Here is a 25,590-nt window from a genome sequence, read left to right as displayed (position 1 = left end):
CATAACATCTAATCACTCCCCTATCACAGAGGTTAGTGGGCTTAGTCCCAGGGTTCCCCCTACTCAGGCCAATCCCTTCCGTCTTGGGTCCCTGCTGGTTTTCACAACTCCCCCACCCCACAAACCTAGGAGTCCCCAGGGGTTTGGCTGTTCCACCTTCCTGGGTTGGGGTCGGGTGCTAGCTTCGAAAGGGGCCTTCCTTGGGTAGTCAGGTCAATTCTGTGGCTGTCATGCATCTTTCTACCAGCATGATCATCTCGTCATAGTTGGATGAATCGTTCTGGCCTACCCATTTGTGGAGATCTGGTGGCATCCTCGCATGTAATGATCCATGACCAGGGTCTCCAAAATCTCCTTTGGGCTGCACACCTCGGGCTGTAACCACTTCCGTGCGAGGTGTATGAGGTTGAATAGCTAGGACTTAGGGGGTTTGTTCTCCTGGTACTTCCACTCAATGAACCTGTGGGCCCATACTGCTGCTGTCACTTCTGATCGTGCTAGGATCTCTGCCTTCAGCTGGGTATAGTCAGTGGCATCCGTGGCAAGCAAATCAAAGTAGGCCTTCTGGGCCTCTCTGCACAAAAAGGGACGAGATTGCTGGCCCACTGGGGCCACGTCTCACGCTGAGCAGTCCTTTTGAATGAGAGGAGATATGCTTCTACTTCATATGGGGAGGGATCGCTCAGTGGTTTGAGCATTTCAACCCTGGTATTCTATGATCTGTGATCTTCTATGATCTATGTCAGCAAAGAAATATATAATGGAACATTTTCATATACATATTTGTATAGCAGGTTGCTTGTGCTTACTTCACAACATTCACATCTTACATATGTATTTTATTTCTTAGTGCCTGTGTTGCTTGTTAGAAAAGCTGGACAGACTCTTATCTTTTCTCAGTTGTGCCCTTAATATTTGTTTGACAGAAAAACACTTAAAAGTATGGCTCACTTTTTTTCTTTGTTCTTCCCTTTATGATGTAATCTAAGAGGAGGAGGACTTCTAACAAGTCAGTTAAATAATTCCTATTCGGAGACAGCTGCTTAAGGCTCTCAAATATATGTTAAATAGAGAACTTCACATATTCTACTACCTGCATGTTGCTTCTCAGTAGATACCCTGAAAAGGATGAGTCTTCAACTATACAGCTATCTAGCACCATAATTAAGTTTTTCCTTTGAAATTCCATATTATTTGTAACAGTTCTAAAACAAGGCTTAGTCTACACTGGGGTTTTAATGCACTATTATTACTCCATTAATGTAGCTGCACCATTGCAAACCTCCTGTAGACACATACTTGTTTAAATAGCTGCACTGCTGTATAGGTCACTTAACTTGATTTGAAATGGGGTAAGCAGTAAACAAATTATGTAGGTGTCAAGATTGTTTATGACAAACTAGGTTTTATGTATTGTATATGCTCAGCAAAAAAGATAAAATAGTTTGCTTCACAGAAATCAGCATCTTTATAGCTCACTTAATAACAAATATTGAAATAAACAGAAGTTTTCAGTTGTCCAAGACCTATGTTCTTTATTAAGTTTCTCTAGTTCTGACATCTCAGAAAATGATTTGTTGCAATTGTGGCAGAGATGTAGTTTGGGTGTTGCAAAATTCTGGTGGGCTGTATCTAGGTCTGTAGTGGGCAACCTGCGGCCCGTCAGGGTAATCCACTGTCTTCCACGAGACAGTTTGTTCACGTTGACCATCCACAGGCACGGCTGTCCATAGCATCCAGTGGCCGTGGTTTGCAGCCAATGAGACCTGCAGGAAGTGGCATGAGCTGCAGGCACATGCTGGCCGCAGCTTCCCACATCTCCCATTGGCCAGGAATGGCAAACCGCAGCCACTGGGAGCTGTGGGCGGCTGTGTCTGTGGATGATCAATGTGAACAAACTATCTCGTGGCCAACCAGCAGATTACCCTGACGGGCCATGGGCCACAGGTTTCTCACCACGGATCTAGGTCTTGCTGCATCTGTCACCATATTTCCCAGTTTTATCTGCTTTGCACAGAGTAAGTCATAAAAGCATGCTCCTGCTTATTCCTAACAATTCAAAAGTTCTAGAAAGTTTGGCTAACGTGAGCCAGAAAATAGGAGTAAACTGAGGGAAAAGCAAAAGAAAATGTTTGAAGTGAATAAAGATACAACAGCTATTGTGTACTGTCTGAGCTCTGCTTCTGTTACACTCACTGCCATATCTATCACTATTACCTTAGTTCATTTATAGGAGAAGGTCAGTAAACACAGTAGTCATCGTATCATGCACCGTTTTTCCCTGTGCACAGAAAAACTTGTGTGAATTTTGACCATCCGTACATATAAGAGAGAAACTTTCCTAATAAACCGTGAAAAGCAGAACAAAATAATTTGAGCGCTATGATATCTATAGCAATATGGTCAAGAGAGAGGCAACTGAAAATTATTTTAAATAAAAATTTGACAATTAAGTATAGAAAATACAGGGTTTGTATTTTATGTAATTTATGGTAAGGTAATTTATGTCCTTTTTGTTCATAATAAATCTTTGTATTCCCGTGTTCTTTGTTTTGCTCCCTTGTTTTGTTTTCTACTACTGAGTCGTGCTGCACTAGTTTTAACTTTCTTTAATATTTTTTAAAAAAAATTTCCACAAATGAGGAGAAGCCAACTTTGTTCATCTTTTTTCTCGGAGTCCAGTTTTGAGTGTTATAAATTTTCTTATTGCCATCAAACAGTATTATACTATTTGCCATTCTTTAATATGGAAAGCCTAACTGATGTTAGGCAGTGGTTGGCAGTACAAACTTTTTGGCAAATTTTTTAAATATAGACACAATATAATCAATTCAAATTTTTAGATGTAAACAGTTTCTAAATTCTTACTTGCAGTCTGAGCATTGATTTTTCAAGTGTGCGGCTTAGTTTGGTTTCATGAACAAACTGCAAAATCCTGTAACTTTATCAGTATCAGCAGTGTAGAGTCCTATTTCTGAAATAGGAAATTATGATAAACAGGTTCCAGTTGTAATTCGTTGTGCCTCCACAAGGGGGGAATCTCAGATATCAAATAGTTTAAAGTCATCCTAAAGAAGAAGAAAAATTCAGATAGCATTTGTAGGACTCGTGCAATAAACCTATGTGTAGGAGTTTTTCAAGTATGTTATTGTTGAGCTCTATTTTTCCTATTTCATCAGCTCGTAGAAAACTAAATGCATACTAGGAGAGGGACTATTATAAACATTCTTTCCTTAACTATCACATTTTCTGTTGGCTAATAAAAGTTGTAATTAACATATTTTGGGTATATATTTCTGAATACCCTATCAAAATATATTGCAACATAAACCTTTAAAACCTGGTGCTCAGATATTTGCTTCCTGCTAAACTAATATTTTTGGAGAATTAAAATACATGTAACACTTTTCCTTTTTCCTCTTTCATGTCAGAAAACACCCAGTACAGACCTTTCAGATATCCCTGCTCTCCCTGCAAATCCTATTCCTGTTATCAAGAATTCAATAAAACTGAGATTGAATCGGTAAAAACAACCTCAGGGGTCCATAAACAATACCTGCCAACTCAACCTGTTGTCTTCTAATGCTAAAAAAGGAGAATGGAGGGTGCAAGACTAGAACATGACTGCAAATGGATTTAGGTATATTTTGTGCACTTCCCTGACTGGGCTGTAATCACCGCCTCTTTGGAAGTCCAGGTTAGTATGTGAAGCCAGGAGTACTTTTAATGTGTTAGCAACAGTTGCATTAAATATTTCGAAGGATTACTGCCTTTAAAAACAAACATGAACACTATTTGTAGCCATAATTTACATTCTGATTGGATTTATGTTTGATGCATTGTTTGAAAATTTTGAGCTAAAACTGGCATAAGAATCCCTTAAATGCACTTTTATGTACCTTTTTTATTGGAGTATGACTAATTTTAGATATTCAACTGATATTCTTTCATTTTTATTGAAGAGATTCTTCAGTGCTAGTAATCTGCGAATTGGATAACATTCTGTGATATACTGTACATTGAAGACAAAGTGTACAGTATATCTAGTTAAATTACCATCAAGCAGCAGTAAACCTTTAAAATAAAATGTCAAATCTTGGGGTTATATGACATATGTTGAAAAAATAATTGGGAAGCATTTGGTATTTGATGGGACATGATTAAGATGTGATCTATTTTTATTTATAGGATTATTTTATGGTGCATACAGATCAGCGATCAAACAGCAAATACACTTTCCTTTGACCTAATCAAACTCCTTACTCCCTTGCTGATCCCCTTGCCATATTTCTTGGAAAAAGCTTTTGTGTTTAATGTTTTTTGCAGCTTGTATGCACAAAATAGGACAAAGGTCAAAAACAAATTTTTTTTTGGTTTGTTTTTTAATAACCTAAACTCATGATATTAGATAAACCCAATACTTTGGGGCCCAAAGGCACAAACATCAAATTTTGTCCCATGGCTAAAACTTCAGAGTGAATAAACTGTGCCTGTGAAGCATAACGCCTGTCTTGATGGCCTTTTGACCACTAAATATAAGATAATTTTTGTACACTCCATAAAAGTCCTGTCTGCATTAAAACATTTCAAATTTTAAATATAAAGGCAAAAAAAAATTCCCAATGATTTTAATCTTTTTTTATTTCTAGATGGCTTATCAAAAATAGTTGTTTTACATACTTAACAACACTGAATTTTTAACAATCATATTTCTAGAAAGCACTTGACATCTAGCAAGCTCTCTTTACTCCTCCTACTTTTTGTTCTGTAGTCCTAGCAAAAAAAGGATTAGCAGCAAATCTTTTCTTTAAAAGAACTGAATCTCTCGTGATTAAGCAGCAGACCATCAGTGTTTAGGAAACATGAGGGATGTTGGTGATAGTACCAGATGTAGATAACAAACTTTGTTGTTATTACTTAGTCTGAAATAACTGGGATGGTAAAAATCATCCTTCCCATACTTTCTAATTAGCATGTTTTATGAATTCCTCCTCCCATTGTGCTCCATCCTATTACATGTGCTTCTTTCATGTTAAAATTAAATTACTTACACTCTCTCCCCATATCCTTCTAAATTAATTTTCCAAAATCAGAGTGTAGCTTACTTTTTTTTCTTAGGCTGTGCAGTAACTGAGGTTTTTCTTTTTGCCATTTGTCTAAGATGTCTAGTATACAATATTTCTCTTTCCCTTACCCTGTGCAGCCTGCTGTCATCCACCTCGAAAAAGGTTGTACTAACAATTGAAGTGTACAAGGTGTCTGTGTATTTTGTGTAGTTATGGAGTTTAGATCGAAATTGCCAGGCACAAATTTAGTTTTGTCATTTTGTTTACACATTGGGAAATCTTTTTTTTTCATTTTATTAAACATTTCATGTAACTGCACCCAAGTTTTGCCAAGCTGGGAACTTGGAATCTTTCTGTATAGTGACTTTTTAATTCTAGTTTTCATAACCTGGAGATCAGACTGTTGCTTTCGCATGATGTACGTAGTGTCTCATAACTGGAGTTTGCTTTGTTTTATAGTATCTGTACTCCTTGTATTTTTCAAGAGCTATTTTGTAAACAGATGATGTATTTCTCCATTGAAAACACAATAAAAAACAGCACAATCCCACATTTGCCTGATTTTTCTTCAAATGTCCAGAATTGCTTTTCCTATTTGTTTTTATTCCAGACTTGTCAGTTAAATTACATTCTATATCAGCAGAAACAATTAAGTAATGCTGCCTGATAAGAACAATACACTCTTAAATTGTCTGGATTTAAAAAATGGCATTTAGCAGCATGCTAAATTTTAGTCTGTTTTTAGAAGAAAAATGTAAATTGCTGTTTTGTCATCACTTCGTTTCAAAAAGGACAAATCCATTTGAATAGCAACCCGTTCTTGTTCCCTGACTTGGGTGCATGCATCAAAATCTTAAAGACTGGGGTAGGCAAAACTAGAAAAATAGCATATATAATCAGTTTGTGTAGACTATTGTTTTTTTTTAAAAAGCTTGATCTAACTTTTTATCCTCTAAGGCAGTGGTGGGCAACCTGTAGCCCACAAGCCACATGCGGCCCATCAGGGTAATCTGATTGCAGGCCGCAAGACATTTTACTGATGTTGACCATCCACAAGCATGCTCCCTCACAGCTCCCAGTGGCTGCAGTTCGCTGTTCCCGGCCAATGAGAGCTACAGGAAGCACTGGCCAGCACACTGATGGGCCGCAGGTTGCCCATCACTGCTCTAAGGTAAAAATATTAATTGAAACAGCTATGGTGTACTCTGTAAAATGCACCATGCTTCTTGTCTTTGGAAGCAACTCATTATATGACCAGCAGATGGCACTGTTTCTCTTGTTTTTCTTCCACTGACTCCAGCGTGCACTGAAACTACAAATTCAAAAGGTGCCAGTTGATTGATCTTATTAGCTTGCGGGCCCAATCCAGCAAACATTTAGAAATGTGACCTAAAATTGACTTAAATTTGTACTGCTACTACTGTGCTTTTAATAAAAATAGCTCCTAATTTCCACAGCTAGGTTGCTTTGGGGTATGTATGTTTGAGTTAGACTTCACTGAACTAGTGATTGTTGGCTAAAATTTTGCTTTTATATTGTGGATCAGTGAGTGCTCTAGACCTCTTTTTTACACTCTCTCTTATCACACACCTTTTGCTTCTCCAAGAGCTGCATAGCACTGCCTCTGGTGGTAACTGAGGAGTAGCTTTTAGTAGTAATTGGAATATAAAAAGAAAATCACTAAATGTACCCTGAAAAATCTAACTGTTCTTATGCTGCATTTTAAGTGCTATGTTTAAATAATAATAATAACAGTTCTACAGCTGAAATAACAAAACAAACTTGCAAGAGAGAGTACACTGGACTTGACATCACTTTAAGCCAAAAGCTACATTCTTCCATACTCTCATCCCAACTAAATTTAACAGTGAAAGGAAGATAGCTTTTTGGTATGTAAATATTTGTTCCTTTAGTTTATTTTCTTCCATTTACATTCTTGGAAAATATGACTACTTATAAAAGAATTCTCATATGTTCAAATGGTCACTGCAGCTTAATCATTTTAATTCCTTGGAGTTGTCCACCTGAAAAGCAGCTGAAGTGTTTTACATCTTGTGACCATTACTATGGGTGAACAAACAATTGATTGGAAGTCACGAAATTAAGTAAATCTCCACTTCTACACTCTTCCATAAAAATAGTAAGGAATATGCCCTGTAGATGCATGTTTTCAAAGATCCTAATGTTCATGCTATAGAACATAGCAGTAATAGCCATTTTTTATTTAGTTTACTTTAATCATCTTTAAATATTTTTTAACTGTTCATTAGAAACAAAGCATGGATTTGTTGGAGGCAGATGCAATTTCATATGTGTACAAGGTTCAAACTAATATTTGAAATATCTATAAACATCAAACATCTGCCAATTTCATCACCAAAAAATGTTAACTCTGATATCAAACTTCATTATTTAAAAAATAATTCAGTGAACTACTGCTGGATGTCCCATCTGTTTATTTGGATATTTAATTTTTTTTTTTAATAAAGTTTAGTCATATTCTGTTTTCACTATATTCTATAATGCAGTTTCTTTGGGCGGGAGTGAGGGTTTCACATCCAGAGAATTGGGTCAAGTCACATTAACTAAAATTATTCCACTTCTCTGTGTATACAGAAGTCTAGTATTGTAGTCAAATGTTTCTAATTCATCTAAGTGCAAGTAAGAAGCTCCCACATGTGTTTTAATGAAAAACTAACAAAATAAGCTTTAAAGATATTGAATGAGAAAACTAATTCAAATAAAACCACCTCTTGATGGATGGAAAAACTGTGCTTAATGGTATATGCAGATATTCTCAAACTCAGTGTTCCAGTAAATTACTGTTTTAAACAAGAATTTGTACAGATGAGACTTTCAGCTGTAATGGAAAAGAATAATAAAGCAAAATGCTATTAATGTATGATGGTAAAAATTCAGACTTAGTTGGCTAAGTAAGCTGAAGCTTTCTTTTTTTTTTTTTAAACATAGAAAATTAGCCAGTACATTTAAACAGCCCCACAATTCCAGTGACCCATACAGACAATGGACATCTCACAAACTAGCAAATCTTACTTGCCTCTTGCCTCTAATTTGTATGTTTTATTTACAAGCTAGCAATTCTCATTTTATGAATAGATTTTACTTTTGTCCTTTTAAAAATAAATTTTCCTGATAAGGCAACTCTGGGTCACATTTTATGTAATTCAAAACAAATCTTCAATTGTTTTAATTGATACATAGATTTATTAGAGTTCACTGAAAACAATTATCTTCATATTATGGTATAAGTTTGCTTCTGTAGTAATAATATGCAGTCCTAAGGCATTTAAAACATAAAATACTTTCTTTGCACGAATGGTGAATTATTAAAGTTGAAAGGTATATTAGATCATGTAGCCCTGACTAATATGACAGTTCAATTTGAGCTGCAAAATGAAATCAACTGAGGGAAGTTTCTGGAGTTCGAAGTTGAGGAATATTCTTTAACTAATTTTTTTTTCAAAATCAGTCAATTTTAGATTGCTCCTAAATTAAGACCTTCGGCATAATAAAATGTGTATTTTTTTAATACAATTAAACAAAAGCATTTTTTTATGGATTCAGTTTCTTCTGCTTAAAATACCCTCTTTACAAACTTGCACACTGCATGGTGCCTGGTACTCTTTGCCTTCCAGAAATATGGCATGAGCATCGGTCCTTGTTTACATTCTCAGTCTGCAATGGAGCTGTTAATAAAGAGATTGATGATAAAGTTGTTGAAAAGAGACAGTTGGATGGGACTGATGCTCATGAGTGACAGAGGGCATGCTCTACCTTCAGAGCCAAGAATGCTGCCCCCAGCAGAGAGCTGGTCATTCCTGGACATTGTGCCAAGACTGTTAGGTGCATGAGGAGAGAAAAATCTTCAGCTTTACTACAGGATTTGTATCAAGCTTTTAACTTTCTGGCATCCATTTTAATTTGGGATATTTTTCACACACTGGTTTTTATTAGTTTCATGGCATGAGAGAAATTTCAGTTTGAAATGACCCACATGCCATTCTAAATGTACAATCCTGAAATATTTTTGAGGTTGCTCTGTTAGGACTTTAAGAATTTTCCATTTTGGTCCTGTTCAATGAAGTAAAACTCTGTTGCCTTGTTAAGGCTAAAGCTAACATTTTGGGCTTTTATGGAAAAATGCATTATTCATGTACTCAATCTAGATATTAGCTTCCATAGGAATCTCCCTGCCGAGATGTGTCATAAGCTTGATTCAACTCGATGACATGGTTGGAATAAGAGTAGCCTAGAATGATGAATGGATGTGCTCAGTGTCTTAGCCACAGTTTATTGTGAACCATTTTAATCCATCACAATATGAGAATGGCAAGACTGATATAACATTTGTAGTTTGTCCATGTTTGTGCAGCCTTATATATGTGTACTAATGGTATTTCTAGCTGTTCTTAATCTTCACTCTGAGGAGGGCACAGGCTTTGTTTATTCTTGATCAAATTATTCTGACTACAAGAAGTAGTGTGTCTGCTGGGAACATTTTTACAGTATATATATTAGTTGTAACCATCTGAGGAGAAATCTACTTTCCTTAGTTTCAGGAATAATTAGTCGGGGGTTATTATACCCACTTCCAATCTTATTTAGTATGTTGTCTTTTTTGTTTGCAGGAGGGAGCGCCTTTATATTCTTCCGGTTTTTGTGCCAACCCACTTTGTGCAGTGGAAACTCATTCTTTCAGACAGAATGGCACAGATAACATAAGACAGAAGTATTCTAGTGTTATCCTAACAGGAGAGCCTAGCCCTGACTTGGAAAATGTACATTATGATCGCACAAAGCGGGCAAAGATTTAGTAGTCTGCTTTAAAAAAAAAAAGTCTGTAAATTCCTACTAAGCATGCCCAGAAGTGATTTTTTCCAATTACATCTTTGTACACTTCTTCCTAACCCGCTGAAGGTTACAATTTCTATAAAGGGACTGTGTGCATGTAAAGTTTGAAGATGTACTTTTTTTTTTATTTATAGGCTGGCAAAAAAAGAATTTACCTTTTTCTCTTTAATCATCAGAAAAATCCTAATTAATGCCTTTTTGCAATAGCTCAATATGACTGAAAGGATTTCGCTCTGAAGTTTCCGTATTTTACATCTTGGCTAGGAACAATCATGAGAAATCTTAGCTCCAAGAGAACATTTCAGAAATCTTTGAGCGTGTGAAAACAGTTTTGAATCCCAAGAATCTCAGCTTTCCTTACTGAGGTTCTACCAATCACCTGCTATAAGACTAATGAAACGCAAGGAATTTTTTCTATTGTGGCTATATGTTTTTCATTTCTAATACTTATCCTTCCTTTGGAGATCTGGGATCTGCGTTGTATTCTCCAGTGATGTTGCCCCTAAAACCTATCTAGCCAGAAGTGCACCAGATGTTCTCCCTTTTGCAGATAAAGTCTAAACAGCAAGTTTGGGCTCCTCACCATTGGTTGCTTTTTGAGCAGTGAGAATACTTTGATTTGATTACTGTGGGGTGTATTTAAAAAAAAATAATGAAGCATGAAATTCACAGTTTGAGTCTTTACAGCCACAGCACAAAGTTGCTTTTACTGTCTGGCCCAACAATCATTAAAAGATTAACATAAAATTGAGGATTTTTTTTCTTGAAAATGAGTTTCTAGTTTGGGGTTATTTATGTAAAGTGGGGAATTTATTTACTTATTTGTTTATAACTTTTATGTTTGTGAGTTAATTTAGGTTCTGTCACATTGTTTTATTTAGTCATACATATAGTAGGTGCTAAAACTTTGAATCTGGACTCAAACCTCTTGATGCCCAAATATGGGTAACTTTTAATTTCTATAATTTATATTGATACATTTTGTTTAGTGTTTAATTTTATCTATGAGGCAGTCAACTAATTGTCAGTGTTTTAGCAAAAATTCTATACATTCGTCAGCTGCATCAGCTTTTCTTTGCACAGTGTAAGGCCTTTCTTCTTTTGCAATGTGGTCTATAGAAATGTATGTAGTCGATTGTTCAAATTCTGTGTGAATAAAAGTTACATGTTTGTTTCAAGGTTCAAAATACGTTGGATGCCATGCCATGCCTTACATCGGGGGGGGGGGAGGGGGAATGACTTAAAATGCATGGGTACTATCAAAATTTAAACATTTCTTTGGATTCCCTACTTTCACTGGGAAGCAGCATTTTCTAATGATCAGTGCACAACACTGAGGAGATTTGTGGGGGGACGGGGGGGATCTAGGCTGGAGATGGGCATGAACATATAAGCTTGACTGGGTCACTTGATCTTTTTCCTCAGTTTCTCCATCAGTAAAATGAGAATGTTTCAGACCTTCCTCACAGGAATGTTGAGGTCTAATATTTGTGAAGTATTTTGAGACTCTTCATAAGGAAGATGCTGTAAAATTTATTATTTGAACCCTACTGTACATGTATCATAAACCTAGTCCCAGATTTGGACCTTAGCGTCCAAAATATGGGGGTTAGCATGAAAACCTCCAAGCTTAGTTACCAGCTTGGACCTGGTAAAGCTGCCACCACCCAAAAAATTAGAGTGTTTTGGGGCACTCTGGTCCCCCCAAACCTTCCCTGGGGACCCCAAGACCCAAATCCCTTGAGTCTCACAACAAAGGGAAATAAACCTTTTCCCTTCCCCCCTCCAGGTGTTCCTGGAGAGAGAGACAGAAGCAAGCCCCGTGAATCTAAACAGAGGGATTCCACCCTCCCCCATTTCCAGCCTTGGAAAACAGAAGTACCGAGAGCTAATCTCTCTTCCCTCCTCACCCAGAGGGAATGCAAAGTCAGGCTAGTAAATCTAACACACACAGATTTCCCCCTGACTTCTTCCTCCCACCAATTCCCTGGTGAGCACAGACTCAATTCCCTGGAGTTCCCCACTAAAGAAAAACTCCAACAGGTCTTAAAAAGAAAGCTTTATGTAAAAAGAAAGAAAAATACATAAAAATGGTCTCTGTATCAAGGTGACAAATACAGGGTCAATTGCTTAAAAGAAATATGAATAAACAGCCTTATTCAAAAAGAATACAATTCAAAACACTCCAGCAACTATACCCAGGTAAATACAAAAGAAAACAATGGAAACCTTATTGCCTTACTATATTTGTACTTACAACTTGGAAACAGAAGATTAGAAAGCAGGAAACAGAAATCCTCTCATAGCCGAGAGAGAGACAGACAGAAGACCAAAAAACAAAGGACTCACACACAAACTTCCCTCCACCCAGATCTGAAAAAGTCTGGTTTCCTGATTGGTCCTCTGGTCAGGTGTTTCAGGTCCTTCTTTCCAGGTGTAAGAGACATTAACCCTTAGCTATCTGTTTATGACAACATGTAATACACACCAGTAGGGGCTCTCTAGTCTTAGATTTACCTGGTTTTGTATCTGTAAATTCAGATGTGTGTCTTCTGATATATGAATAATAGGTACATCCTCCCAGAGAAGATAAAAACTGAGATTGGCCAATTCAGTACTGCTTTACCTTGGTGTTTATTAAATCATAGCTCAGCCATATGTCATGGTGGTTTTCTCCTTTCAGGTGAGATCTTGAAGTTAAACTAGAGTTCTTTAGATAGATAACACTAGTTAATTTTTAGTTACCACTATAGTCAGTTACCACCTGAATTGTTTAGTCTGATGTTGTATTCCTTCCTTTTGCGTATCTGTAATCTTAAATTTCAGCCTTACTTACTGAGGGTGCTACTCTAATAAAATAATATAGCTCTTATCAAGTTAACCATGACTGGTTTCCCTGTTTAAATCACATTTATATTGTGAAACCACATCTAAGAGCAGGTTTTTCCTCATGTTTTCATCCGTGTATAAAAACTTGGGTTTTTTGGCACAGTACAGTACACTAATTGTACTTCTCAGAATTAATTTGGAGTATACCACTATCATGCTTCTAACAAAACAGAGCAGCTGTTGTAGATATATTATATGGTGAGACATACAGTTTTCAGTGTACTGGAGGCAGGGCTTTCTGCTGTATTCCAGATAGTGAATCCACTCTTCCAGCTCCATAAACATCTAGATGGAGCTATGATTTCCTTTTTGGTGATGCTTTGTTCTTAAGTTTTCAGTCTGACCTTACAGGGATGGTTGGGGAAATTTTTTTATGCCACACTGTATTAGGACAAGTTTCTATTTACAAGGTATACTCTGTAGACTGAAAAAGGATGGTGGAGGGCTGAAGGAAGTAGAATGTTGTCTTTGTTGTCAAGTAAATGTAGCTTTCCTGAAAGTCAAAAATACTGAAGTTTGGGCAGTGTCTGGTAAGTGACTTGAGGATGGCTTCCCATTCGTACAAAACTTTCGCTTGGTGTCATGTTGACCTAGGCTCGTGGAGGTATGTCTACACAGCAAAGAAAAACCTGTGGCTGGCCCATGCCTGTTGTCTCTGGCTAAAGTGCAGGGTTGTTTCACTGCTATGCAGACTTCTAGGCTTGGGACCTGCCCACCTTACAGGGTCCTCAAGCCTGAGTTAGCTGGCATAGGCCAGCCAGGGGATTTCTTTGCTGTGTAGACCTACCCCAGATGACTAAGCAGAAGCAAAACTCAGTCCAGAAACCAGTGAATTCTAATGCTGAAGTGTCATGCTGTCTGCAGACTCAGGCCTGGTCTACACTGGGAATTTACATCAATATAGCTATGTGTCTTAGGTGTGAAAAATCCATGCCCTTGAGAGACATAGCAATGCCAGCCTAACTCCCAGTGTAGACAACAGAATGGTGGAAGAATTCTTTTGATGACCTAGCTACAGTCTGTTGGGGAGGTGGATTACCTATGCCAATGGCAGGCAGGTGTTACTGGACATAGCTCACATTTGTACGGTAACTGCTTTAATTTTGAGGAAAGTTTAGTTCTGGAGCACAACTACATAGCAATTTTTTTAAAAAAATCTATTACGTTTCCAGGCTTTTAACCTGATTGCACTTCAGTTTCCCCATCTGTACTGTAAAGATCATTTGTGATTGTTGTACAGCACTTCGAAATCTGTGGACAAAAAGAGCTACGTTGTTTGTTTGTTTGTTTGTTTTTTTACAAAAGACCGTGTAAGGTTCTTGGGAGGCTCCGGGCCTACCCAGAGTGCTCTGCAAGAACGAGGCCCACACACACTGTGAGTTATTGGCTTTAATGAAGGTAAAGTGACACACCTGCAACGGGGGCTCCTGGCGTTGCTGCCACGGAGGCGGGGAACCGAGCGCACCGAAGCTTGGCCTGGTATGGAGTCCAAGGGCGGGACTGAGACCATGCAACTATATATACAGAATACAAACACAACTCATACATAAGCAAGTAGGGGCTTTCCACAGGCTGTGTCCGCCCCTTGGCCCAAGGCCAGGGACTTTCCACAGGCGGCGTCCGCCCTTTGGCTGAGGGCCAAGCAAACTAGTCCTAACCGGTTTAAAGCAAGTTATAACTGGCATGCTGTGTCCTACAGTGACCGGCCACCGAGAAAGCAGAACTATCCTAGCTAGGCCGTTACACAGTCTTCCACGGTTCGCTACAGACAGCAATGAAGAAACAAGGAAATGTGTTGCTATCAACAGATCATCTTACCACTGTTGTGAGTGGGACTACTTCCATGTTATAGAACTCATTGGAATTAGGTAAAAAGTAGCTCATGCTTAGCCCCATGTACCATGGGAGCATGAGCAGTGATCATACCAGAAATGGTAGGATCTTGCAGCTGCAGTTTTGGCACCTTTGGCTGAACCAGCCCTATCTATTGCAGTGAGGCATGAGGCTATTGCTGCTAAGGACTGAGGGGGCAGAACCATATTACAGCTGTTCAGGCATGAGATTCACCTATTTTGTGGCTTGTACTTTGGATTACAGTACCAGCGTGGCTTTGAATGCTGTTTAATCAGCTATGGTTACCCATCATCAAATTGCAGGAGAAGCACAGGAGATGGTCTTCCATTCATCAGTGGTCCCTCCAGCCCATTAAGGCACTGAAAGGAGTTCCTCCCTCCAGTCCTTTGGTAAAAGATTAATGCCTGTAGTCTCAATACTAAGACATGGGTATCCTCGGAGAAGTAAACGATTCTTATTTATTTAGGCATTGGTGATGTGCTTGGCAGATACTAAATTCAAGCTCTTGCCCATAAAACAGTCAAGAGAAAGCAATTCCAGTGCCCATTGATCAAATATTACAGTGTATAAATTTTTTTTTATTTAAACCCCACATACATGCTGGTAGCTGCCATAGGAAATTTCCCCTTAGTGTGTACAAACACTGTAAGATGGACTATTTACAGCTAGGACTCAAGGTACAATATATGTCTTGCTAACAATTCTCTTAAAGCTTTCTAATGGTTTTCAAACTATAAACTGTGGTGACTGAGTCTGTACACAGTTGAATATGTATGAGTTTTTATTTAAACAGCCGTGTATATTTCCACTGATAAACTAGAAACTGAAATATGGACAATGCTGATATGAGAAGCCGTTTGTCCAATTGACTGCCTTGGCACTGATCCATTTTTCTCATTGTCCTTATAATATTTTATATAAGCGCCTTTCATCTGATGATCTTAAAGCTTTGAGCAGACATTAATTGTCTCATGCCACCCCTATGAGCTAAATAAATATAGTAGTAGACGCATATATTAGATGGGTAAATAAAGGTTATGTCTTGCCCAATGTCACCCAGTGATTCAGCAATAGAGCTGAAAATATAAGTAATCACTTACTCCTAATTTCTAACCACTAGGTCTTTTATATCCCCTGGATTGTTACAGCCAAAGCCCAGTCGTTCATATTGGGAAAAGTAATATCAGCAAATTTCTGTGGTTCAAATGCTGGCAATGAGTGTAGCTCTTAACCATGTACAGCTCTGCGAATCCTTGCTGTTTGTAGCCTAAGTTAAAATAACCACCCCACGTTTTACCCAGTTTATATACCAACTATAATGGAAGAACAAACCATTCTTGTTTTGATGCATTCTGTTTTTTGACAGCACAGTCTCCCTTCTATTTCTGATCATTGTCTTCACTGAATGCAGAGAGATACTGTAATTTAAATATAATCTGAGTCAGGAATTGGATTAGCAGTAATTGAGAATGGAGAAATAGAAAAATGAAGGCCCACGTAAGATGACTATAGTTGTTTAAACAGATGTTTTACATATGAAGTTTTCTTATTCTGTATCGAATTCCGTACTGGGCAGACATTGTCATATGTTATAAAAAGAGCACACCTCGTTTAGCAAAATGATGGCTCACTACCAAGTGAAACTAAAGCAGTATCTTTACTCTACCGCCTTTATAGCACACTGCCCTTCTTAAAAGTCCTCATCTTATCCTTCCTTTTTGTGAGTCCTTGTAGCATAACAGGTTTTTTTGGAGGGGGGGGGGCAGCATTATATTTTATATATCCTTCATTGTAGGCTTTGATCCTGACTGCTGTTCTTATCAGTAAAATGGCTAACCAAGACAGTTAGCCTAATTGATCAACATAAAATTCACACTCCCTGCATCAATGTCAAAAGACCTTTATTAGATTATAGCTAATTGTTAACAAACATCTCCTCATGTTCCCTTTCAAAGCAAGCTTTTGTAAGTATTGTAGAATTAATGCATTTTTTTACACTTACATCTTTTACCGAGGAATTTCCAGGCACCTTACTATATTAACCCCCACAAAGCTTCTGGTTGTTGCTTTAACGCCCGCTGATCTATGCAGGAAATATAACCTGGAGACTGGCTAACGTCTGGACTGTTAGGCCACTGTAAAGCATTGTGACAATGAGAAAGGAGGGTTCAGTGACTGTTGGTAAGAGAAGCTGCTGAGTTGCTGCCTGCAACCAATCCTGCCCACTTTGTTGAGTCCCACCTCCTCTCCCCTATACTGTTCCTTCCTTGGTCCAGGAAGCAGGACATGGCCTGAGGGCAGGGACTTTGTCCTAGAGCTGCCCTGAGGTTGCTTATTTTATTAAACATGAGTGTGTCAGTTATAGTATGATCACAGTGAGATTCCTTTAATGAACATTAGATAACACTGCACAAGCAGTTGTTGCCTTACATCAGGATTGTGCACTATCTTCTCCATTTTTAGAGGATGACAGACTTCTTTTGTTTTGATACTTGGCAATATATAATGTATGCACATATATATCATTAGTGAAATACAGCTATTTCTGGTATCAATATCAGAGGGGTAGCCATGTTAGTCTGGATCTGTAAAAAGCGACTGAATCCTGTGGCACCTTATAGACTGTTAGTCTATAAGGTATTCGTCTATAGTGTGCCACAGGACTCTCTCACTTATTTCTGGTATGCCAGCCAAGTTGTGCACACACTGCTGCACAACAGCGACGGAAAATTGCCCTGGATGGGGTCATTAATGTCCTGACTAAAGCACAACTAGGAGTTAATAAGATCTTACCTGACCTTATGTTACCCTACCTACTGTGGAAGGATGATGGTCTATGCTGATCCTGCTGGGAGTTGAGGTTGTAATGTCCTTGGTTAGTAGAATTTTTCTTTTAAAGGGCAACCTTAAAAGTAATTTAGATAAAGATAGAAAACACATTGTATGGCACAATCCTGTACTGCAGTCTCTACATGGCCTATTTGGTCTTTATCCATCTTTGATTTCCATGATTTGATATCTTTAGTATGCTGAATTAAAAGCAAAGAGGGAGAGGCTATGGTAGCAATGAATGATCTGATGGCAAACTTCAGGGAAGAACAAAGGCTAGCGAGGGGAGTTGAGATACCACATACGAGGCACGCTTCTCCTGTGCTGTTGCTGTGCATTTCTCTTGTATGCATATATTTATAGGCAGAGCTCTTGCTATTGATGACTTTTATTTCTAAGTGATTTACCAATGTGAAGTACTTGTTGAGATATGACAAAAAATGAGACAGTGGTGCAGCATGATTCTGCTGCTCATAGTGAGGATGCCTCAAATAGCATCAGGCATTGAAAGTGGTTAACTGCAATTCAAACATAATTATAAATTTCAAAAGAAATACTTCATCATGGAGAATAGAACTCTGCCTTCCTAAACCTTGTGAAATAAATGAATGATAAAGGCACTGCACTTTTGAGAGACACTGGCTGATATGCTACGGGTGATGCAATGTTAAGGGTTTTTAAAATCAATTAATATATACTATCTGAGGCTCTAGGTGCTTGTACAAACATTGAACAATGTAGAAAGCCAGACGTTAAATGCCCCCATTGCAAAGGCTTGGCTGTTCAATCCATCTCTTAAAATAAAAATTGCCCATTTAATCAAGCTTTCAAAAACCAGCTTTCTTTGTCAAATTATTTCATATACTGCAACCCATCTTCTCAGTAAAAATCCTGGAAAATTGATGAGCCTTGCATCATGACCTGAAAATAAAAACATCCAGGCTCTGTCAAATGGGAAGGTGAGAGGAGTAATTTCCCACGATGAAGGTCAGTCATGTCAAATACCTTGCTACCAGTTTCTTTCCTTTGAAAGTACTGGGATGAGACACTTCTAATATTTGACTCTTAAGATAGGAAATCCTACCAATTTTCCCAGGTTACTCATGGCAATTTTGCCTGATTTTTTTTTGATAGCTATAAGAACATCGATAACCAATGAATGCAGATGTTTTGCTGCATCTGTTGATCTGCATACAATTAATTTTTGTTTATATGCTTAATCTGAATGAACCAGGTCTCCTCGTATCATTCTACACAAGTGATCAGACTGTGTCTACTATGTGTATGAGTTTGTATACACTTCTCCATAATTGCTCCATACACGGTCAACTTAGACAAACACTTCCTCTCCAATACTCTGCTTCTAATTAACAAGTCTCTTTTTTCCCACAAAATGTATGTAACTCCTTTTGACCAGGGGACAGTGCTTGCTTCAAACCCTCTTTCAGACCCAGCTGGCATATATCCTCTTAGGCTATGGTCAGAGCTGGAAGTTGGCCATTAATACATGCTTTTTATTTGTCATGATATAGACTTAAAAGAAGACAGGTGCCCTCCTGGCATTTTATAAAGAGTCACTTACAAATACAAGATACTGCATTTTGCATATTAGTGTGAGTGCCAATATAAACCCAGCTGTGTGCAACAGAAAGTGAAATGTGTATTTCAAAAACTAAGCCACAGCTTTTCTGTGGTATAATCTGAAAGTATTTGAATCCATTTTGCATATGCATAAGACTTTTTCTTTTAAAATGTTTTTTCTTTTAAATTTTTTGATGTTTAGCCAATGTGACAAGACATTAACATGGGCCAGAGCTGAGCATCATGTGGGCAGGAGCTGTGTGATACTCTTAAACATGCACCTCAGCACTCACCTGCAACTCCCTCTTCCTGTCCCAGCCCTGGGGCCTTCCTTTTGTGCTGAGGTGTGGTCATCTTCATGGTTCGCTTGTTACATGCACAGTTGTCTCCAGGGAAGCCATCAACTAATTTCGCTTGGGAATTAGGTCACCTTCAAACCCAGGTCTGCAAAGATAAAAGTTGTGAGTGCTGCTTCACTACCTGCATATTGATTTAAAGTGGATCCAGGTCTAGGGGCCTATGAACTCACAAAGCCTGAATCAGAGACTCCTTTTCTAGGACAGAGATGACCCACTGGAGTGTGGTGGAATCTGCCAAAGAGACTGGGGAGCAGGTAGCATCAGGAACCAGGAATGCTGTAAACACCAATTTGTTTTTTAGTGGGGGCTGGATGCAATCTAAACAAAGGGCTCCATTTTAGGTTTAATCCATTACTGTGTGCTCTCTGCATATTCGTACCACTTAGTTTATAACTACTCTTATGATAGGAAAAGTCAGTACCAGTCCCTCTCTCTCTCTCTCAAGATGGCACCGGGCATAACTATGGAGTTCAAGACAAGACTGCAGTGCTTATTTTCTGATGAGCACACAAAGGCCTCGTCCAGACTAGGGGAGGAAAATCGATCTTAGATACGCAACTTCAGCTACGTGAATAACGTAGCTGAAGTCGAATATCTAAGATTGAATTACTCACCCGCCCAGACGGCGCGGGATCGATGTCCGCGGCTCTCCGTGTCGATTCCGGAACTCCGTTCGGGTTGATGGAGTTCCGGAATCGATGTAAGCGCGCTCGGGGATCGATATATCGCGTCTGACTAGACACGATATATCGATCCCCGAGCAATCGATTTTAACCCGCCGATACGGCGGGGTAGTCTGGACGTGGGCAAAGCGTGGGTACGTTTTGAGTGGATACCTCTCTCCTTGCATTGGATCTCAGTGCAAAGATTAAGTAATCCAGCCTCTCAATACTCTGGACCTGATTTATCATTCCTGCAAAAAATCAATGGAAGGGGACTAGAGGAAATCTCTATATTTTGTACAGCTTCCCTGCAGTTCTTCCATCGGATTGGAGTGTGTCCCACGCTTGGAATAGCTGTAATGCTGAAAGGCTAGCAATAGGTCAAGGCTGTCTGCATGGAGACTGTGAGGTCACTGGTGTCCCCTCTTCCCTACTGCTGTGGTTCCACTGGAACCATGCTAATAGGGCTTCTCTAGCTGACAGGTACCCCTGGGGTCTCATGTTAAGGGCCATTTCTAATCTCAATATGACAGTGTTCTGGGATTCATTATCTTTGTGAGGGAATCTTTGCAGGGCCATTGGGGGATAGGACAGGCATTCCCCGGCACCACCCTGGGGCTACTTACTCCTCTGCAGGGTACAGGGAAAGGAGGGAATGTTGTTGCAGGTGTGTCTGACAGGCAAACCGTACCCTTCTGTGAGATAAAGACCATAGTGCACAGATCTTGGGGGCACAGCTATAAGGTAGATGAATATTCCCATTCTTAAAAAAAGGAGACGCAGGTGCAGATGTTAAATGACTTGCCCTAAGTCACAAAGAAAGTCAGTGTCGTAGCTGGAACTATCAGAGTTGGGCTTCCTAGTTTTGAGCTCTAACCAGTAGATGACGCTTCCTGTCGTGCATTTCTCTTAAATCCTGTAATAGACCCATCTGCATTCATGCAAAGCTAGGAAGGCTAATCTAAAGACAGTTCATTTTTTGGCAATGAATTATGACTGACACACTTTGGTGCCAGCAAACCCAGAAGAGTTTGCTTGGAACTGTATATATGCATTTCTGTTACTAGTAAATGGGGTGCAAATGATAGAAGAAACGAATCTGTGGGCTTGTAACTGCTTTGTTTTGACTTGTGGTCATCAAGGTTTTGTTTAATTTTATTAGTATGTTAAGTATTTGCTAACAGGTGCTTGGCTTTAACAATATTTTATCACTTTTCAGTTCTGGTAGATTTAATAGCCTAGTGACTAAATTGAGTTTATATAGCTTGTCCTGTATCTATTTAGAGATAAGAAGTTCATTTAGGGATTAAGGAATGCTTCTTGTATATGCACCATTAAGCATAGCACATCTGCTACTGAACTAGCAATCAACAGAATATTGAGAAAAGTTATAAAGAAATCTTTTTGTTCATTCTCACACGCATATAAACACAAACTTGCAGACATTTACATGCAGGAAGAAATGGATATAAGAGCTGTAAAGCAAATCCATAAGGAGAGAATCAAATTCATTCATACAGTGTTTAGGGGTGGAGGGGGGTATTGAGCTTTGTTAGAATCTTTCTGTTGCAGTGAAAGTGGGTCAATAAGATTGATAGTAAAAAAGGAATATGCTTATTCTGTAGCAAAGTGGTGGCTTTGCCTTCACTTGCAATGTCTGTTTTTAAGATGTTGAGAGAGGTGCATGTTTTCTATCACAGGCTTTGTGATGAAGCAGAATAATAAACAGCGAAAGAGGAAAACAAATAATAGATGAAGGTTTACCTTCTAATTTTTATTCATACGTGAATCCAGGCCCCCTTAGCAATAGTCTCTAAAACAACAATGAAAAATAAGAACTTTAATAGGATTTTCTTCCTTTTAGCCTTCTTGTACACTTTAAACAATAGGTGGAAAAGAATGAGTGAATGGGTAAAAATCCACTGTCCTTGGAGCATCTGGGAAAGAGGAGGGGAGCAGAGACAGAGCCCACACTTACCTCCCCCCCCCCTTATTTTTGGTGACAGAAGCCCATGAGTATCAGTAAGTGCAGGAGAATCATCTTGTCATCAAAACCCACAGTCCTTTTTCAGACCGAACACAAAAATGTTATATTGCACTGCACAAAAAGATGATTAAATGTCTTGTTCATATAGGCAGGGAATTCAGGTGGAGAATACAATTGACTGTTTCTTAAATGGGTGTTTCTTCAGGAAGAATCTGTGGGTATGTGTGTGCATGGGTAGCTATCCTTCCCCCAGCAGCCATGGGAAGGTTTTTTAGTCTATTTATACACATTATGGCAGACCGTTTGCCTTACAGGAAAAAAGCTGAATCATTCTGGTGTATGCTAATAGTGCTGCCAATTGGGAGAGGCAAATTTTAGGTACATCAGTGTAATTAAGCAGGAGATGTGTATGGGTGGAACAGTTTGATTCAGAATATGTCTATATGTTTTTAATTTTAAGATGTTTGCACGTCAGTGTGTTGGGCTCAACTGCAGGTGTCACTATTAGATCTGAAATAAAAGTTTGCTCTCTAACTATTGCTGTCACAATGGAATCTTTCTCCTACCAAAGTCATACTTGTGAAAGCAATGCAAAGTCTCGAAATGTACAAAAAGTATAATTAGATCCCTCCTTATATATCTATGGATAAATGGGTGTGTGTGTATTGTTTTATATATGAGTAGATATAAATACATCAGCATTTCTACAAGTAAAATTAAATCTCTTCAGAAAGAATGTAGTTAGACATACTACTTTGACTGAAAATGTTCCAAAATCCCCCCTGATTTTTAGGATTGCTATTTAACTTCCGCTGGCCCTTAGCAAAGTGATGGTACAATCTGCAGTAGGGTGTTAGAATGTGTAAACGTTAACATGGTGATTTGATACTGAACATCTGAAATTGTTTACGGTAATTTACAATAGCCCAGTCATGCGATTGTGTACAAATACATTCTATTCTATTCTTCTCATAGTGTTTGGCTCATACTTACACATATAATATGAACTCTGACAGAAGAATCAGGCCTATTAGATGATAGGTAACGTATTTCTATTAGAAAGCAGGAAAAAAGGGGGGGGGGGGAGTGAAAGAAACAATTTTTTAAAAAGTCTTTAATTATTTGAAGCTATAGGAATAGCTTTAACAAGCTTTCTTTCCCCATTCTCTTATAGAACTACTATGTGTTGGTCCTGAAAGTGCAAAAACCAAAATAATGCCTTCATGGATATATTTCACAATGACACATTGAAAGCTATTTATGCAAGAAATTTATAATAGAAATACAATATTCTCATTAAGTGCCAGTCTTAACAGCCTGCTATTCCCCAACCTGGTTTACCATATCTTCAAAGCTGGTAGCCCAGTATATTACATATTAGCACACTATGTTAACATTTATGATACTCTGTGGATTTATCTTTGGATGATACTGTTCTCAATGTATTTACACATTTAAAAAGTATATCCTAAGTCTAGATTGATTTATAACATTTCCTTGACAGTTCTATTTTTGGCTTGGTAAAATTCTGTGTTTTATGTGCCCATGTTGCTTTTTACCTAAGCCCTTTTCAGAGATTTCTGTAAGCTTCATGAAATAGACAAACATTCTCATTTCAAGGCAAACAAAGAATGGAATATACATTCCACTTGCATGTATAAATATATACATTCCTGAATAAGCGCTCTCTAACTGAATTTTGACTGTTCTGGTGGTTTTATCCGTCTTCTTAATTTTGCTCAGAATAAAACCTAGAAATGAGAAAATAGTTTGAGGTGGCAAAGAGAGGGAGCTGAGAATGTAAAAATAAGGCAAATAAATTTTTGAATAAGAATGACCCATGTACTGTGACCAGAGGGCAAATGCAAATGTCTGTTTTCAAACATAGACTCGTGAATTCTTATTAGGGGTTCGTGACTGTGCCTCCAAGCACATTATTACATATTCATAAGTGTGAGGGAAACAGACTGCTTCCACATTCAGGTGTGTTCAACTAAACGCTGCCCCTTTAATCTTAAAGAACAGCTCATTTGGTCTGTTTTCTTCAGTTCATAAAGTGTTAAGGGAATATGAGATAAAAGATGCACACACACAAAGAAAAAGAAGCAGCAATACTCCACAAAGATCTTTTTAGTGTCAACTTAAATGCACACAAATAGCAGATGATGATCTCTTTTATTGGACTAACATTTATCCAGTAATATCCACACACTTTTAAAACCATTGAGACCTCCTCTTCAGGTGTTCATTTGAATAGAAATAGCTGAATGAGTGTTTTTATAATTGATCCCCTGAGTACTGAATGTCTAGTGCTGCATAACCAACATTTTCCCATTGCTGATTTTTTTTTCCAAATTGCTACTCTGCAAAATTAGGATTTCGTACAGTTTTGATAAGAAAATTAACCTTCCAAATGCCAGACCTCCTTAATGTTAGTTACTAAACACTGTGAGGCTACAAATGAAACTCTCAAATGGATTCTTGTATTTAAAAAGGAGGAAAAAATCTTTTTCTCTTAATATTTACTCAAAAACAAGAGAGAAGAAGAAAAGTTTAAAAGGCATTTATTTGTATGGTTCCAGTATCCCCAGTCATCCTTGTATAGGAAACACTAGTGTTCAGAACATGCTTGAGGAAACGGCCTTGCTTTGAACAACAATACAAACTTTGCAGCTCTTGGTAAAATTGTTTCAGTTTTAGGTTAGATTAAATCTTATGGTTTCAACTTTAAAGACACCTTTGGAAGACTCTTGGCTTAATCTTATGGTGCATGTCATAAGGTCTGAATTTTCCAGATAAACACTCACACTGCATGTATTTCCTTCCAAGCTGTTCATAGTTTATTCAAGGGAATGTGTGGTTATTTCTTGCTTGCAATTTTTAACATGCAGCTTTAAAAAAAAAAAAAATTCTGGTGTTTTGAGGACTGGAGAGACTAACCGTTAACAGCATAGCTAACAGAGAGCTATCCTTCCACACACACCCCACCCCCAATAAAGCAGATCGAATCTTGAGCTGATAGTAAAATTATCTTGCAATAGCGACACCTTGAATAGTAGAAAGAAAGGAGATATGATGACTGTGTGATAAAACCAGTTAACATTTGTGTGCCATAGCAAACACTCAGGAGTATAAAGAAAATACTAGCTAACCACTAGAGAAGTCCACTTATGTTCATGATACAAGCACTACAGACTCCAGTTCTATCAACTACCATCAAGCACAAGATCCATCTTTAATTAATTTAATCTTGTAGAGCTGAATCTTATTTTATTTGTGACTGTGCAGGGAGAAATTACACTTCTCCATGCTTGCCTTGAACTTCAACCTTACCCGTCTGCATCAGTGGTATTGAATAGCACAAAAGCACATACTCCGAAATTTGGGTCTCAATCTTTTTTTAAAGATTACTCAGATCAACCTCCACATGGTTCATCTATACAGTTCACTCAAGGAAAAGCAAAGAAAATATATTTCTCCCCAAGGAGAAG

At 38.2% G+C, this 25,590-nt stretch overlaps 1 protein-coding gene and 1 long non-coding RNA gene across 3 annotated transcripts in view; one reads left to right on the top strand and one right to left on the bottom strand.

Annotated features, from left to right (window-relative positions):
* PAPOLA (poly(A) polymerase alpha) overlaps window positions 1-5,616 on the top strand; it is a 96,140-nt gene extending 90,524 nt beyond the window's left edge. For both annotated transcript variants that reach the window (XM_030558797.1, XM_030558796.1), the window contains exon 22: window positions 3,432-5,616. In XM_030558797.1, the coding sequence (XP_030414657.1) occupies window positions 3,432-3,527 (96 nt within the window). In that variant the 3' untranslated portion in view covers window positions 3,528-5,616. The remainder of the gene's footprint in view (window positions 1-3,431) is intronic.
* LOC115649800 overlaps window positions 1-14,457 on the bottom strand; it is a 56,864-nt gene extending 42,407 nt beyond the window's left edge. Inside the window, exon 1 of the long non-coding RNA XR_003999933.1 lies at window positions 14,240-14,457. This is a non-coding gene — a long non-coding RNA (uncharacterized LOC115649800). The remainder of the gene's footprint in view (window positions 1-14,239) is intronic.
* Between the last annotated feature and the right edge of the window lie 11,133 nt (window positions 14,458-25,590).

Source organism: Gopherus evgoodei, chromosome 4 (genome assembly GCF_007399415.2).
Source record: "Gopherus evgoodei ecotype Sinaloan lineage chromosome 4, rGopEvg1_v1.p, whole genome shotgun sequence".
Taxonomy (NCBI): domain Eukaryota; kingdom Metazoa; phylum Chordata; order Testudines; family Testudinidae; genus Gopherus; species Gopherus evgoodei.
Note: the sequence above shows the minus strand (reverse complement) of the source record. Positions and strands in the feature narration are given on the sequence as shown.